Source organism: Heptranchias perlo, chromosome 10 (assembly GCF_035084215.1).
Source record: "Heptranchias perlo isolate sHepPer1 chromosome 10, sHepPer1.hap1, whole genome shotgun sequence".
In the NCBI taxonomy this organism is placed as follows: Eukaryota; Metazoa; Chordata; class Chondrichthyes; order Hexanchiformes; family Hexanchidae; genus Heptranchias; species Heptranchias perlo.
This window is the reverse complement of record NC_090334.1, coordinates 58,807,017-58,823,837: the sequence shown is the minus strand read 5'-3', so window position 1 is coordinate 58,823,837 and position 16,821 is coordinate 58,807,017. Positions and strand designations below refer to the sequence as shown.

General features: G+C 39.5%; 2 protein-coding genes across 6 annotated transcripts in view; one reads left to right on the top strand and one right to left on the bottom strand.

Annotated features, from left to right (window-relative positions):
• Positions 1-13,990, top strand: part of LOC137326606 (echinoderm microtubule-associated protein-like 5) — a 207,748-nt gene extending 193,758 nt beyond the window's left edge. The window contains exons 35-41 of one of the 2 annotated variants that reach the window (XM_067991872.1): positions 660-848; positions 3,850-4,022; positions 4,523-4,685; positions 5,160-5,263; positions 7,869-8,022; positions 12,472-12,572; positions 12,741-13,990. In XM_067991872.1, the coding sequence (XP_067847973.1) occupies positions 660-848; positions 3,850-4,022; positions 4,523-4,685; positions 5,160-5,263; positions 7,869-8,022; positions 12,472-12,572; positions 12,741-12,765 (909 nt within the window). In that variant the 3' untranslated portion in view covers positions 12,766-13,990. Of the gene's footprint in view, positions 1-659; positions 849-3,849; positions 4,023-4,522; positions 4,686-5,159; positions 5,264-7,868; positions 8,023-12,471; positions 12,573-12,740 lie in introns of those variants that run through there. The other variant, XM_067991873.1, reaches the window with a different exon arrangement.
• Positions 13,991-16,388: 2,398 nt separating this feature from the next.
• zc3h14 (zinc finger CCCH-type containing 14) overlaps positions 16,389-16,821 on the bottom strand; it is a 37,006-nt gene continuing 36,573 nt past the window's right edge. For all 4 annotated transcript variants that reach the window (XM_067991876.1, XM_067991877.1, XM_067991880.1 and 1 more), the window contains one exon: positions 16,389-16,770. In XM_067991876.1, coding sequence (XP_067847977.1) covers positions 16,764-16,770 — 7 coding nt within the window. In that variant the 3' untranslated portion in view covers positions 16,389-16,763. The remainder of the gene's footprint in view (positions 16,771-16,821) is intronic.

Here is a 16,821-nt window from a genome sequence, read left to right as displayed (position 1 = left end):
CTTCTAAGTGAGGTGGGGTTGTCTGGACTTGTGCTGATGGAGTAGATGTTGTACATCTATTCGCACCCATCCTTGCAAACTCTACCACCGCGGAGGACAAGAGCAGCAATATTGTGGGAATGCCATCACCTCCAAAGTCACATACCATACTGATTTAGATATATATCACTGTCTCTTCATCGTCACTGGGTTAATGCTCTAAAATTCCCCACTTAACACTATTTTGGGAGCACCTTCATCACAAGACACTGCAGCAGTCATCACCACCTTCTCAGGGCAAGTAGGGATGGGCGATAAATGTGACCTTCAATCACCAATACTCTGAGCTTAATTTTTTTTTATAAACTGCTCCTAGGCTGCTTTGAGCCACAAGGATGTGCCATGACAACAACCCTGGGTTGAACTCCTAATTTTTTAATTTGTTATATTAAAAAAAAGTTATTGTAGTTTTACACTGATTAAAATATGTGGATGTTAACCACTTTGTGTCCTCAGTATATGCAATTTTTTATCTTTGAAGTTTAAATTAGCTTTATTTGTTACACAATGTTCAAACACTTTTAAATATTATAAATTTTTAAATATTCTATAATAACTCCATTCAAAGATATCTGTGGTGAAAGTTTTATTTTTTAAAAAATGATTTGTTTTATTAACAGGGAAAAATTCTGGTTGGAACGAGAAATGCAGAGATCATCGAGGTTGGTGAGAAGAATGCTGCATGCAACATTTTAATTAACAATCACATGGATGGACCAATCTGGGGTCTTTCAACTCACCCTATTAAAGATATCTTTCTGTCTGCAGCAGAAGATGGGACTGTTAGATTATGGGACATTACTGAAAAGGCAAGTATGTAGTTTAAATTGCAACACTAAATGGTAGACATTAAAAAGGATGTTACCAAGCAATTGTTTTGGTAGTAAGAAACTTTGTAATCATGAGTTAATATGTCACTGCCTTGCAAAGTAATATTGGCCTCATACTGAGAGCTGTTTTGTTAAAATACTGATTACTTTTTTTGCAATCAGTGGGAGAGAAATTCAACTTAGTTTTGCCAAGATGCTTTGTCTTAATTTCATAATTCCAAAACATTTACAAATGAGAACTAAAAATCACCCAGTGCAAAGCCTTAGTGCCTGACTTCTGTGCTCCTTTTTTTACCTATTCTGGTGCTCCTAAAAAGGTGGTTCCCCAGTGGCTACAGCTTGGAAGCTGAACTTCCACTGAGGGCACGAGATGACCCTGATGGGCAACTTCAAGGAGCTCTTGCCGTAGACTGCTGCATCTCGGCATTGGCAGGGGCAGTTTGGCCCAGCTGGCTGTCTGGAACCAATAAGGGCACTGGCTGAGAGGCTAGCTGGGAGGGGGCATCTTGTCATCCTGAGAGAGGACAGCAAGTGTTTCTCCCATGTTGTCACTGCCACTCTCATGGGGCTGAGCGTCAACACTCCCACTGCTCTGCGCGAGAGTGCCGGAGTGATGTGATACCCATGATGCCCCTATTCATGATCTCCTTCATTTTTTGAAACGCAGAGGAGATTCTCAAACCCAGAGCCAAGATGGCAGCAGTGTGAACTCCCATCAAATTTGTCACAGCTGCAACCAGAAGCTCCATTGCTGGGTCCCACTGCAGTGTTCATAAAGCTGACCACTTGTTCTGTGGTTGACTGTATGATCTGGATGCCATGTGCGAAGACTCCACATAAGTTAGAGCTGGACTCCTCCATGCTCAAGCTTGCTGGCAGGCAGCCCAGTGCACTTAGAAGTTCCATATTTATTTCCATCCACTTTTTATAGGCTGGGCCCTGGAGGTTTTCATCTGCGCCCTCTGCAGCAGTACTAGGATGCAAGCTCTCCCTCTGGCGAACTGCTTCCTGGGCTATCCTATCTCTCTACCCTTGTTCCTGCAGGTGCACCTTCCAGTGCAGATCCCTTTAGCTAACTCTCTAAATTACACGGGGTGCCAGTCTCTGAGCTGATGCCAGCAAGGGTAAGGTCGAGTGACAGAGAAGTGTGCTCCCCTCCTCTTCCTCTCCTCTCTTAGGGTCCTGATCAGCTTCTGGACCTGAAATGGAAGAGAAGAACAAGGGTTAGCAGTTAGTAGCATGGCTAAAAGCAGCTGCACTTTGTCATGCAGAGTGTGTACAGTGAGTTTGCAGTGAGAAGGATAAAAGAGCATACAATGCGCAAAAACCCTGTGGATGTATCCTCGCCGGTTGCCACGGGCCTGACTCACCCCCTGCCCACAATGTTGAACACCTCCTTCTCCAGTGGGGACATGACGTAGCTGTATGCTCACCCTCCTCCTGTCCGCACCTGCTCCCGGACATTGCACACCGTCTTCTCCTGCAGGAAAGGAGTGTACTAGTGGCAGCCTAGTGAGATGTTTTAAAGATATGCATATCGGTAGAATAATGTGGATGTTGTGTGAAAGATGGCAGAGGTGTGGGGAAGTGAGGGAATCAATTATGAGAAAAGTAACAGCTGCAGAGTGTGCCAGTAGCAGTAAAAAGGGGATTCAGTGAAGTGTGCTGCTGTAATTGAAGGAGAGTGAAAGGAAGCAGGGGAAGGAAGGCTTGTGACTACTGGGGCTACAGGTGGTGTGGGCTCAACAGAGAGTAACAGATAGGAAAGTGATGTTACCTTAGCAGTCCTGGTCAGGTCATTAAATTTCTTCCTATATTGCAGCTAGGTCCTCATTGTAATGCTTCTGACATTGACCTGTACGGCCATCTCTTGCCACTAGTGCCGGACTACTTGTCTGGAGACTCTTCTGCCCCCGTCAGAAAGAGCGCCTCCCTCCTCCTACTGTCCCTCTCCACAAGGACCTCTAATGCTTCTGAGAATGTGGGGGGGGGCTTTGCAGCACCAACTGATCCTGCCATTCTCAGTGTTCACAATAGAATTGAAGTTGCCTGCTACCAAAGTGCACCTCCTCTTTAAGAAGTGTGCTCTGCCTTTAAATGGCATCAGTGATGTCAGATATCCCCCGCCCCCTCAATTAGGTGAGCTGCCAATGAATAGAGCATGTAGCTCTGGCAGCTCGTCTCTTTTAATCAAATGAGGCATGAGCTTCGTACATTTTCCAACCAACTACGGGTCTAAACAAATTTGTCCCCCAATATTTGTGTTCATCGCTAGATTCATAGGGTAAACATCTAAAGGGTTAATTTTTTAAAAAACTGCCAATCCAGTATAGACCCTATATCAGAACTGGAAACTGGGAGAAAACCAAAATCCAAGAGATAGCATTTGTTTGTCCCCATTGGCTGAATATTCACCACTGCAGCTTGGATCCACCATTTTTAGTAAAATTACTTTATTATAAGAGAAACAAGCCAGAAGGGAAGCCAATAAGATAACTGCTTACCCCAAATTTTTGCCACAAATGGGAGCATCATTTTCTAGTTTTACCTGTGAGGATATAAAACCAGGAACCTTGGTTTCACAATAAAAAATTGCAGAGAAAAGGTTTTCCTCAGGATGGTTGAGTTTGGAAACAGATGTTTTCAATCAAAAAGACTTGAAAAGTAATGATATGGGGAAACTACAAAGTATCAAGTTATATTGAAGGTACTGTGATGGTATGATGTATTGTGCTCTTAGAGGGATTGGCAAACTGAAATCAACCTCTGTGGAGTAAACTGGCTTCCAGACATTACTCTCTGAATTTTAAGAATGAGGACTACTTAACTCTAAAAGAAAATTATTTAGTTGGGGGAGGGGGGGGGAGTAGTCATTAAAACATTTGTGAGCATTAGAAGGCTAAACCAATAGTAAGTAATTTGAGAAATGTTAATATGCATTTTCAGCCCTAAGCCCTTCTTGTTTTTAATTGTGTAACAGAAGATGTTGAATAAAGTAAACTTGGGGTACCCTGCTCGAACAGTTGCCTATAGTCCAGAGGGAGATATGGTAGCCATTGGTATGAAAAATGGCGAGTTCATTATACTTGTGGTGACATCACTGACAATCTGGGGCAAGAAACGAGACAGAAGATCGGCCATTCAAGACATCAAGTAAGCAAATAAAGACAAACTTAAGAATGTCAGTCATTACAACTTGAAACATTACTGTTAATCTTTATTAAAGAATTGAAGTCATATTGAATACTACAATGTGGCTGTATATTTAAGTGTACTGTGAAAAATTAAAATGTGCACTAAAGATGTGTATAAGGTGAACTATTATGTGGATATTTATAATAGTGGTATTTTGGGCTGATCACCTTCTCTGTGAAGTTGTGGAAGCAAATTTCCAGGTGTCAGAAACGTTGCAATATCTGGTGCTGCATGGTTCTACATATTCAGCCATTGGACATGGATAGCGGGAGGGGGCCCATTGATCCAATGAGAGTGGATCATATTGCATAATTGATGGGTCTATGGACCTGTCAGCCATAAATCTGATTCAGATCTGATAATGGTTTAAATTCTTAATTATACTACAACATTATGATAGTCACTTTAAAAGTTTGGAAATAAAGAATTTATTTTGATTGTTACTATCTCTCATTCAGGTTCAGTCCCAGCTCTCAATATTTGGCTGTGGGGACATGTGAGAATGCCATAGACTTTTATGACCTCACATTAGGACAAGCACTAAATCGAATCAGCTATTGTAGAGATATTGCCAGCTTTGTTATCCAAATCGACTTCTCAGCAGACAGCAATTATATCCAGGTATTAACTGTAGTCTATATATTTTGACCATATGGTGCTATAAGATGCTGAAATCATGCAAGCCAATATGTTCAATCGAATCCAAGAAACTTTTATAAGCACTTTGAAATAGATAATTCTCATCAAAGATATATGTACTTATTTTTGTCATTCTTAAAATCATCTGGTACTATTATAAATGCAGTTTTTTTTAAAAAATGAAACTAACTTTGTTAAATGAAATACCTTGTATAATTTAAATGCCAAAAACATTATTTCTCTGGATATATAAACTGATATGTGTTAACTAGGTGATGAACCATATTCTACACAGCATGCATGAGGTAGAAAAATTACATAAAGGCTAATGTTTATGGTATTGTTATCCATTTAATAAAGCCTACTCTGTCAGTAAGCATTCTATTATCTAAGCAAAAGTGCTCAAACAATTTTCACTATTTTAGTGTATCATGGTCATGATTATTGATTTTGCAGGTTTCTACTGGATCTTACAAACGACTGGTGTATGAGGTGCCTTTAGGAAAACAAGTTACTGAACAGTCTCAGATCGACAGAATAACTTGGGCTACTTGGACCAGGTGAACTGAACTTTTTAAGTTACTCTTAATTTGAATCTTAATTCACTGATTTGAAAGGGGAGCAATAATGTGGTAGTGGCAGTAACTTTTACAGCTCAAAACTTAAGGCTTTTTGATGTGGTCCGGTCCTACTTCTACAGCATCCACACTGTAGCCTTTTTGTTACCAACTTCAAATAAGAACAAAGAAAAGTCATGGATGAGAGAAGCCCATTTGATCCATTGAAGTTCTATTAGTAGCCAAACTCTTCCACCACAGCATCCAACTGTATTTTGAACAGCCACAATGTTTTTGCCTCCACTCTGCTGCCTAGCAGATTATTGCAAACACATCATCCTGTTTGTAAAGAAGTTCTTAATTGATATTTTTCAAAATGTACTTTCCACAAATTTCCTCCGGTCCTACATTCTAATTTTACTTTCAAGTAATGATCTATGTATAATGTGACTATACCATTTATATTTTATGCATGTCAGAGCCATCTTAGCCATCGTCCTTTTTCATTGTAAAGCTGAGCTGTAAAAGTTTACTGCTACCACCACATTACTATTCCCTTTACAGGTTACTCTAACCTTTCCTCATAGCTCATGCTCTTTACACTAAGGATCAGTCTTCTTCTTTCTTTTCCATCATTTCTAATGTGTATATATATCTTTTTAATGGTGTGGTGACTAAAACTGAAGACCATATTCTGAATGTCATCTGACTACTGCATAACTTCTTAAGACTTTTATTCTACTTTTCTGGGAAAAGATCCTAGCGTTTTAATTGCATTGCCACATTTTCTGAACATTGAAAGTGACATGTCTATTGTCACTGCCGAGTCCCTTACAATATCTGCCTTGCCACTTCAGTTTCGTACTTTTGCAACCATCCACACAGAATGATTGTCACAGATACAAACAAAGCAGTTTTTTTTTAGAAACAAGAAAAGCAAGTTATTTAAACAACTGACTAGGGAATAAGATGCCATCATATTAATACACATTACTAGAATAGTTCCAATCTTTACTGGGAGACATGAATGTCAATGTTCAACTACTCCCCACCCGTTTACGCTGAAAAATGGGATGGCCAGCATTTGAAAATTGCAAAAATAATTGCCTACTCATTGGCCGCCTGAGGCCTGCCCAACACTATTTTCAAAAGGGCTTTGAAATGGTTGGCTAGTGCTCTCGCCCGAAACAGGCAGGGGCCTTAATAACACATTTAAATCAGGGTCCTATGCCCGACACTATTTTTGTGTACCAATGGGAAGAGCGTGCCAGGCATTGAGTGGCCTAGCCAACGGTCTACAAAATGGCCACAATGTTTTTTGTAACAGTGATTTTTGTGGGCCCTCCCTTTCGCCAGTGTACTGGTGATGGCAGCTCACCCAAAATATTTAGATGAAGCTCGACCTTGCAAATGGTTCTGGCATCTCACTGGCGGCATCGGGTGGATGTAACGCACACCCCACTCACTGCCTCCCCATTCTCCAGTTTAAAATCGCCTCAATGGTCCCTTTTAAGAGTGAAGCTTATGGTTACTTCATGAGAGCCATGTGATCCTCCTCCTGTTTCTAGACAGCTGAAATACTGAACTTCCGTCCTCAGTTCTTTTTCTCCCTTTGTTAACGGTGATGTTGTACTGTGCTCCCTCATTCGAAAGAGATTTGAGTTCTTTACCCCATTTTCTGAACTAGTTATCATTTCCGCTTAATTAGCTGCAGCTCGTGTTTTTAATAACCTCCTTGAGTCAAGCTGTTCATCAAATCACATTGTTGGTATAACTCATTTGTTATCACAACAGTATTCTGATTTTATTAAAAGTTGTCTTTGGCCCATTAATGCACCAGCCTTCGAATTATAGAAATCTTGTCACCAAGCTTTTCCAACGGTGATTAGACATGACTTATGCAACAAAATGGAGTACATCATTGTATATTATTTTTGTTTTTTTTTATTATGATAGCTTCGGGGTTAAATAAAGGTTCAACTGAAGAACAGCCAGTCTAGTTGATACACAGCAGATGAAAAACAGAGACAACCGTCTGTTGTATTAGTCAGGAAAGCATTAATATGCTAAAGTTTTAACTGCAACATTGATTACCTTCTTGTTTTATTCTGATAGGTTAATAGGTGAGGGAATGTCTCACAGTTTATTCAAAATTCTAGGACTGACTTAATTTGACCCTGGGATGAAGCTGAGCTATTGAACTCTAATTTGTTGATCCACAATAGAGCAGGGCCGAGGCCAACAAGCACCCTCTCTGTTTTTAAACCCCATGGTTTAGAAGGGCTGATGATATAACCAGTAAGCTGAAGATAGGATTTAGGATTTCTGTTCGACTCCTGTGCATGCTACATTACCAGATATTGTATGTACAAAGTCACACTATAGCTTATAGGAAGTGAGAGCTTGCTTACAGTGAACTTTTGCACTGAGCACGAGCAAAATATGTGAACAAATATCCAAAAACTTATACCTGTGTTGCCTTATTAGCAGCATTGGAAGATACAATGATTGTCTCAAACTTAGAATGGATGTGGCAAGAAATATTAAAGCTCACTGAGCACAGAAATTAGGGGATATATTTGCAATTTACAAGTTTTCTTTTTTGTAGTATTCTAGGTGATGAGGTCATTGGAATCTGGTCTCGAAATCTCGATAAAGCTGATGTGAATTGTGCCTGTGTGTCTCACTCGGGTCTGAACATTGTAACAGGAGATGATTTTGGCATGGTGAAACTCTTTGACTTTCCATGCACAGAGAAATTTGTAAGTCTTATTTTCTATCTGCTGATTAAAAGTGGGTCAGCGTTTTGAAGAAAATATATTTCCAGTTGCAAATATTCTTCTTTCCTCTAAGCTGGAGAAGGCAGAGGGGTGATCTTACAGAAGTATTCAAGATGGTAAAAGGCAGGGAGAAGATAAATATGTTTAAAATCATAGCTTCTATAAGAAGAGGGCATGGCCTCAAAGTTAGAAGAGGGAGGGTGAAGAGATAGTTTAGATTTAACTTCTCTGCACGAAGGGTGACGAATAAGAGAATGAACCGCAAATGAAGGCAGTGGGGGGGGCTGAATGTATCAGAAAATTTCAAGAGGTCATTCGATAGATAGCAGGAGAAGAATTTGATAGAAAGGTATGACACGCATTGTAGGATATATTTCCTGGACACTGGGTCCAGCCAGATGAATTGCAATAGTCTTCCCTAGTCCTGCACATTCCTATGTTCCTAACTTCCATGTGAAAATATATAAGCAGTTGTTGGCCTACAACTGCATTTAAGAACAATTTTAATCAATGTAACATTAGCTAAAAATCTTAATAGGTGCATATTTATACATAAAGAAAATTTAAATCAAGCAATCAAAATGTATGTAGCAACCAGTTTCTAAGTCAGAGCCACTAATTGATAATCCAGACTCCGTATCAGTTTTTTATGACTGGAAATAAATAGTTATATGTAATAAACATTGCAAATATTTATTACATTCTATGCAATTCTAGCCTGGATTGGTGCCAGGTGAATAGGAAGAGAAGTTGAGATGGACTAGAAAACAAGGAACTATAGGCCAGTTAGCCTGACATCAGTAGTAGGGAAAATGCTAGAATCTTTATTCAGGACGTAGTAACAGGGCACTTAGAAAATCATAATATCATTAGGCAGTCAACATGGTGTTATGAAAGGGAAATCGTGTTTGACAAATCTATTAGTTTTTTTGAGAGTGTAACTAGCAGGGTAGATCAGGCGGAACCTTTGGATGTAGTATATTTGGATTTTCAAAAGGCATTCAATGCCACACAAGGGGTTGTTGCACAAGATTAGGGCTCATGAGATTGGGGGTAATATTTTAGCATGGTTTGAGGATTGGTTAACAGACAGAAATCAGAGAGTAGGAATAAACAGGTCATTTTCGGGTTGGCAGGTTGTAACTAGTGGGGTGCCACTAGGATCAGTGCTTGGGCCTCAGCTGTTACACTTGGTCCCTTCATCTAAGTCATTGATATAAATTGTAACGTATCCAACTTTGCTGACAATACAAAGCTAGGTGGGAAAGTAAGCTGTGAGGACACAGAGATATAGACAGGTTAAGTGAGTGGGCGAGAAGGTGGCAGATGGAGTACAATGTGGGGAAATGTGAAACTATCCACTTTGGTAGGAAGAATAGAAAAGCAGAATATTTTTTAAAAGGTAAGAGACTAAGAAATGTTAGTATTCAGAGGCATTTGGGTGTCCTTATACACGAATCACAGAAAGTTAACATGCAGGTACAGCGAGCAATTAGGAAGGCAAACGGTATCTTAGCCTTTATTGCATGGGGGTTGGAGTGTAAGAGTAAGCAGTCTTGCTGCAATTATATAGGACTCTGGTGAGACCACACCTGGAGTACTGTGTACAATTTTGGTCTCCTTACCTATGGAAGGATATACTTGCCTTAGAGGAGGTGCAACAAAGGTTCATTAGATTGATTGCTGGGATGAGCAGGTTGTCCTATCAGGAGCGATTGAGTAGAATGGGCCTATATTCTCTGGAGTTTAGAAGAATGAGAGGTGATCTCATTGAAACATATAAAATTTTTAAGAGGGCTTGACAAGGTAGATGCTGAGAGGCTGTTTCCCCTGGCTGAAGAGTCTAGGACTACGGGTCATACTCTCAAGATAAGGGGTCGGCCATTTAAGACTGAGATGAGGAGGAATTTCTTCACTCAGAGGGTTATGAATCTTTGGAATTCTCTACTCCAGAGGGCTGTGGATGTTAAATCGTTGAGTATAATCAAGACTGAGATCAATAGATTTTTGGAGTCTAAGGGAATCAAGCGATCTGGGGGTTGGGCGGGAAAGTGGAGTTGAGGTCGAAAATCAGCTATGATCTTATTGAATGGTGGTGCAGCTCAAGGGGCCGTTTGGCCTACTCCTGCTCCTATTTCTCATGTTCTAATGGAAGTTAAAGGTACAGCAAAAAGTCACATATAAGAGTTATTAGTGCAATAAGGGGTTAGTTAGAGGCCACTTTCCATAAGTTCAGTACAAGGTGATGCACGTAGAGTGAACTGTGCCTCGACAACCAATAATCTCCGCTCCACTCACCTCTTCTCTGAATTCACTGACCTCCCGTCTCCCCTAACCCCTCTCTCCCTGTAAACTCTCATACCCATATTCATGGCAACACCCTCAACGTTGCCGCCTCCCTACTCCTGCAGTCTTGATCATCAACAAGGCCATCACTGACCACTTCCTTGTGTGCCTCACGATCCATTCTCCTACACCTTTCCGATCACACTTCCTTGTGTCCATTGTTGGACAAACTCTCCCTCGTAACTTACAACTACACATTCTAAATCCCAACTGCTTATTTTCATTCACCGAAATATTTCTGCAGCCGTCAATCTGTTCAACCACCCTCTCACGTCCACCTTCAAAGCTCTTTTCCCCAGCAAAACCTTTACTCTTACCCATCCTGGTTGTTCCTCTGCTATGGCCCCCATATTCGCTCCTTGAAGTCCAAGGGCCACATATCCGGCAAACAAATGGTTTAGTCATCCATCACCAGATCTGGCTGACCCACATCAATTACTGTCAGGCCTCACACTGCTACCAAAACTGCCCACTATTCCAGGATCATCCTAGAAAGCAAAGATAACCCTCATCTTCTTTTCTCGACTACGAACTGCCTCCTTAAACTCCTTTCCTGCCCCCTCCAACAAGTACGAGGAGCTCATATCTTTGTCACTAAGATTGAGCCATCCATTTAACTGCCTCATCTCCCCTTGCCATCAAACGAAACCTCATCCCAGGCTTTCCCCTGCCCTAGCTCTGAACCCATGTCTTTCGCTAGTTTCTCTTCCCATCTCCCCTCATGCCCCCTTTATGCTCATCTTGTCCATGAGACCCGCCTTCTGTTCCCTTGACCCCATTCTCATTGAATTCCTGACCACACAATTTCTCTTCCTGGCCCCCATGCTATCTGATAGTGTAAAAGGTTCCCTCTCCTCAGGTACTGCCCCCTCCCTTTCAAAACTACCATCATCCATGATCCCAAAAAACCACCCTCGACCCTTCTGTTCTTCTAAACTACCTGCCTGTCTCCAGCTTCGCACTTTTCTGATCATAGCCAGAGTATCTCCAGCATTGGGTTCTCTTCCCGCCTGCTCTCTACTCTTCCTCATCAAAATGCTGCCCTTTGGCAACATTATCCACATATATGGGGTCAGATTTCACATGTACACTGATGACACTTAACTCTATCTCTCCCTCACCTCTCAATCCCTCCACTGCCACTGTATTGTCACTGCTTGTCCAATATCTAGTTGTGGATGAGCTGCAATTTTTTCCAGTTAAACATTGGGTAGACTGAAGCTATGATCCTTGGCCCTGCTACAAACTCCATACGCTCGCCACCAATTGCATCCCCCCAGCCATCTTTTCAGGCTCAATCAGACTGTTCGCAATCTCTACATCGTATTTGACCCCGAGCTGAGCTTCTGGCTCCATATCCTCTCCATCACAAAGCCCACCTACTTCCACTTCTGTATCATCCAACTCAGCTCATCTGATACTGAAATCTTCCTCCGTGCCTTTGTCACCATCAGACTTGACTACTCCAATTCTCTCCTGGTCAGCCTCCCATTTTCAAACTTCAGCTCATTCAAAACCCTGCTGCCATTATCCTAACCTACACCAAGTCCTCATTATCCCTGCCTTTGCTGCCCTACATTGGCTCCCGCTCCCCCAATGTAAATTCTCATCCTTGTGTTTAAATTCCTTCATGGCCTCAGCCCTCCGCCCTCCCCATCTCTAACCTCCAGCCCTACATCTCCCCTCCTCTTCAGAACTCTTTTCCTCCATGACTCTGGCCTTTTGTGCAACCCACTCCCTTTGCCCCATCATTAGTGGCTGTGCTTTTAGCTGTCTAGGCACCAGGTTTTGGAATTTCCACCTAAACATCTCCACATCCCTCTTGTTTTTCAAGACTCTCTTCTTTGACCAAGATTTTCATTATCCTTCTTGGTTTGTCATCCATTTTTGTCTGGTTATGCCTGTGAAGCCTTGGAATGTTTTTCTATCTTAAAACACAAGTTATTATAACATATACACTGTTGCATTCATGATAGGAAAGAACATAATGTTAGCCTGTTCCTGTAGTGCAGATGGAGCACCCCAGAGTAGCAATACCTCTTTGGAGAAAGTAGGTTACAGTGATAAATCCATTTTTTTTAACAGGCAAAACACAAAAAGTATCTGGGTCACTCTGTCCAGATCACCAACATAAAGTTCACTAGTGGAGACAGATATGTAGTTAGTGCTGGAGGACAGGATTGCAGGTATGATTTTCATAATTTAAATGCTTTTTTGAAGTTTTTCTCCAACATTGGTAACTTCTGTTCTTCATTCTCAGTGTAATAATGTTTGAAAATGCAGATATATATAATGTGCAATATTATTTACAGTAAACAAAAACTGTTTTTCTTTCATTTTCTTTCCAATTCAAGTTTGTTTGTCTGGAAGTGTTTATGAAAATACTAATCAAAAGAATACATGCGACTGAACTTAGATCATAAGAGAGAAGAATCAAGAAATTCAATTCAATGAAAAAAGTTCCCAGGAAAAGCTCCATGTATGAAAATAAGGCAGCTTGCACTATCTGCAAAATAAATTAAGATGGCAGTTTGCTTTCAAATATAAATTTTAAAAATGATTTTCAGCTATTCTTGGTTTATGGCAATTTGTCAGATTTTCTACTGCACAGCCATGTGTATATTGATGCAGTTGTAACAGTATTCAAATCATATTCATGAATTTTAGGGCACAGCTTGTATTCTAACTTCATTGCTGATGTACAAATTGAAAAAGTACTTTGACCATTCTACATCTATGGTCCTGTTGTTGAGGACAGAATTCCTAAACAATCATGTGGCAATGCCAGCAAAATGGTTAATTGAGTTCTATCAATACACAAAAAGCTAACTATAATATACTGTAAGTACACTGCTAAGTATAACACTTGAGTTTAATATCTTCACAATGTTGTGCTGTAGCTGATTACAAATGCCTGTTAAGGCTACTTATCAAGTGAACTTGTGCTTTTCAAAATTTTGCAATGCTGATGACAGTATTCTGAATAAACAAAATAGTAACTAGTGGCCTTCATCCTGAATGTACCAGCTGAGTAATATTTTGAATCAGTCTAAAAGCTGAAGCAAGCATGCCAAAGCATACTATGCACTACTGTACCAATCACTGTGGCTACCTGAACAATTACATTTAGTTCAGTGTAATGAAAATTGTTTATAATTTTTACCTTGTGTATCTTTGAATGTGTTTGCAGGTGTCAAATTAGTGATCCTGATTATAATTTTTCCATTTATATAGTATACAAATAAAATGAGGCTGTTTGAAGCACATAGTAAAGGTGTGTTGCTTTGACTTGTACTCTGCATACTAACAGCATCCCAAGGTGCACTTCTAGATCAACAATCTAACAGGATCACTAAGTATTGAATTGCTGCTTGTTTTTAAAAAAAAATTACTGTTATATTTTTAATGTTTGGGAATAAAATTCCTGTGTCAAACTTTAAGTAATAGCTAAACATTTTCTGTAATGTTTAGATATACAATAATGTTGATAATGTTTCATAAATAGTTTCTCATGTTAAATATAACCCTTTAAATACATGTAATTTAATTTTAATACTCTATTATTCATTTATGATTGAAGTTCATCCAAATTGTTTACTGTTGTAAATGGATCATGAATGATAAAATTATACTGAAATGAATCAACTGTTTCAAGAAGTAATTGCACTGTTGGTAACCACAATTTACTAGAACTTATATGCAACATCAAACTGCATTATTGTAACTTGAATACTTGAAATTATGCATTGTGCCATGAAGTCTGAAAACCTTGAGCAATTTTTATTTCCTGATTTGTTGTACCTCTTGTACTTATCCAATGACATTTTTTATATTCAGTTACATGAAAAAACAAATCACACACAGGTAGCATATTATGTTTAGGGTTGAACAGCAGGATTCATAATTGATGGAATCCTGCTAATTAGTAGACTGTTGCTCAAGACAAACAAAATATCTCACTAGTAAGACATTTAGCCATTTGATAAAGCACCACATAAGACTTATTTGGAAAACAGAAGCACATGGGATTAAAGAGACGATTGTAACTTGGGTACGTAATTAGCTAAGGGATAAGAGGCAGAGTAGTGGTGAACGGATGTTTTTCTGACTGGAGAGAGTATGTAGAGGGGGTCATCCAGGCATCAGTATTAGGACCATTGCTTTTCTTGTTTTATATATAATTGACCTGGACATGGATATAGGGAGTACAATTTTGAAGTTTGCAGATGATACAAAACTTGGCAACGTAGTAATGAGGATAGTAGCAGACTTCAGGAAGATATAGACTGGTGAAATGGACAGACACATACAAGGCAGATGCAAATTAATGCAGATAAGTATGAAATAATGCACTTTAGGAGGAACAACATGGAGAGGCAGTATAATCTAAATGGTACTATTTTGAGGGGGGTATATATTCACAAATCTTTGATGGGGGCAAGGTGATACAGCGGTTAAGAAAGTGTATGGGACACTTGGCTTTGTAAATAGGGGCATTGAATGCAAAAAAAAAGGAAGTCATGCTAAACCTTTACAAATCACTGGTTAGGCCTCAGCTGGAGTATTGTGTACAGTTCTGGGCACCACACTTTAGGAAGGATGTCAGAGAGGGTATAGAAGAGGTTTACCAGGATATCATCAGGGGTGAGGGACTTCAGTTATGTGGAGAGATTGGAGAAGCTGGGATTGTTCTCCTTACAGCAGTGAAGGTTAAGGGGAGACCTAAAAGAGGTATTAAAAATTATGAGGGATTTTGATGGAGCAAGTAGGGGGCAACAGTTCCCTCTGGTCATAGATTTAAAATAATTGGCAAAAGAACTAGAGGGGAGGAGAAATTTTTCAGAGGGTTGTTAAGATTTGGAACGCACTACCTGAAAGGGTGGTCAAATCAGATACCATAGGAACTTTCAAAAGACAACTGGACATGTACTTGAAGAGGACTAATGTGCAGGGTTATGAGGAAAAAGCTGGGGTGTGGGACTAAATTGGACAGCTCTTTCAAAGAGCCGGTACAAGCTCAACAGGCTGAATGGTCTCTTTTTGTGCTGTAAGATTCTAGTAACACTCTCAGTATGGACTACTGTAGAATGAAATGTTGCAAAGGGAGATACAAGAAATATTTTGCCAGGAGAGTGTTGGTTAGTTGAGGTGTACTGATTCAAAACTGAGTATGCTTGAAGAACTAAATGCTGTGATCACGCTACATACATACTGGAGTGTAACTGAAAATGTAAGCAATGTAAAAGCACTATCAAAATTAGCATCTACAGGCAAAAATACATAAAATGTTATATTTCCCAGATGCTTTTTTGTTTGGCTTGAACCAATTTGCTGTCAAGTCTCACAAATTTATTCAGTTTGGCCAAAAGAAATCTGGGTTTATGCAAGTGGTGGAACAGATTCCAAGCAATTCCATAACAAAAACCAGAGTAGGTTCCTTCACCCATAAAACATGCCACCATTTCTACAACTCTAAAAACTCGAACTTGCTCCTCCAGATTTAGATAACACGAGGTGTGACTTAATTATTGAATTTAATACCAGATTTTAAGGCACCAAACAATTCCTAACTTGAAAATTTTCAGAAAAGGAATTCAAAATCCAATGAAAGTAAAATATCTATCAATTGTGACATTTTTGAGTTGATCTTCAAGTGTTCTTTAGTATATTCAGTCATGTTGATAGTCCCTAGCAAATGCTCATTAAATAAATCAGAGGGGAAAAATTACTTTGATGATTTTTTTCTAAACTTCCATCCGAGACACACTGTGGAATGGCCAGGCCTATGAGGTTGTGGGGAGGGGAGTAGCAAGAATATTTACTGTTTGTGTAGTGTAATTATAATCTCAAAGGGATTTAACATCTACAGGCAATACATAATCAGTGACCATTTTTAAAAAAATATACTGAATAGCAGAAACAGCCATGTGACCAGGACAGTGAATGACCCAAACAGAGAGGTGCAAGAAACACTACAACAGTGACTGATTCATTAAACAAGCTTCTTAATCAACTCTTTTACTGTAGACTCATTTTGTTGTCAACAAAAAGGGTATTACATCAAACGGTGGCATTTCTCTTCGGATATTTTATCATCCAGTAGAAAACTTTAGTCTATAACAGCACAAAACACAAGTTACAAAATGCACCAAAGACCCATCACTGAGTAATGTTAGCGAGTCTACATCTAAGTTATGGGGAAAAAAAGTCTAGTCAATTCACATTGGGAAAAAAAATTACTTTAACGTTAAAATGTTTAATTTTCAATGTTACAGAGTATTGGAAGAGGGACAATAAAAATGTTCAAAATGCTACATTTTCAAATATTTGCAGCTTTATCATATCCATAGTATGCAATTCTGCACGATCCAAACTGATCATTCACTGAAAAAGAAAAGTAAAAACATAATGTCTGATCATTTTATAAGATGATTA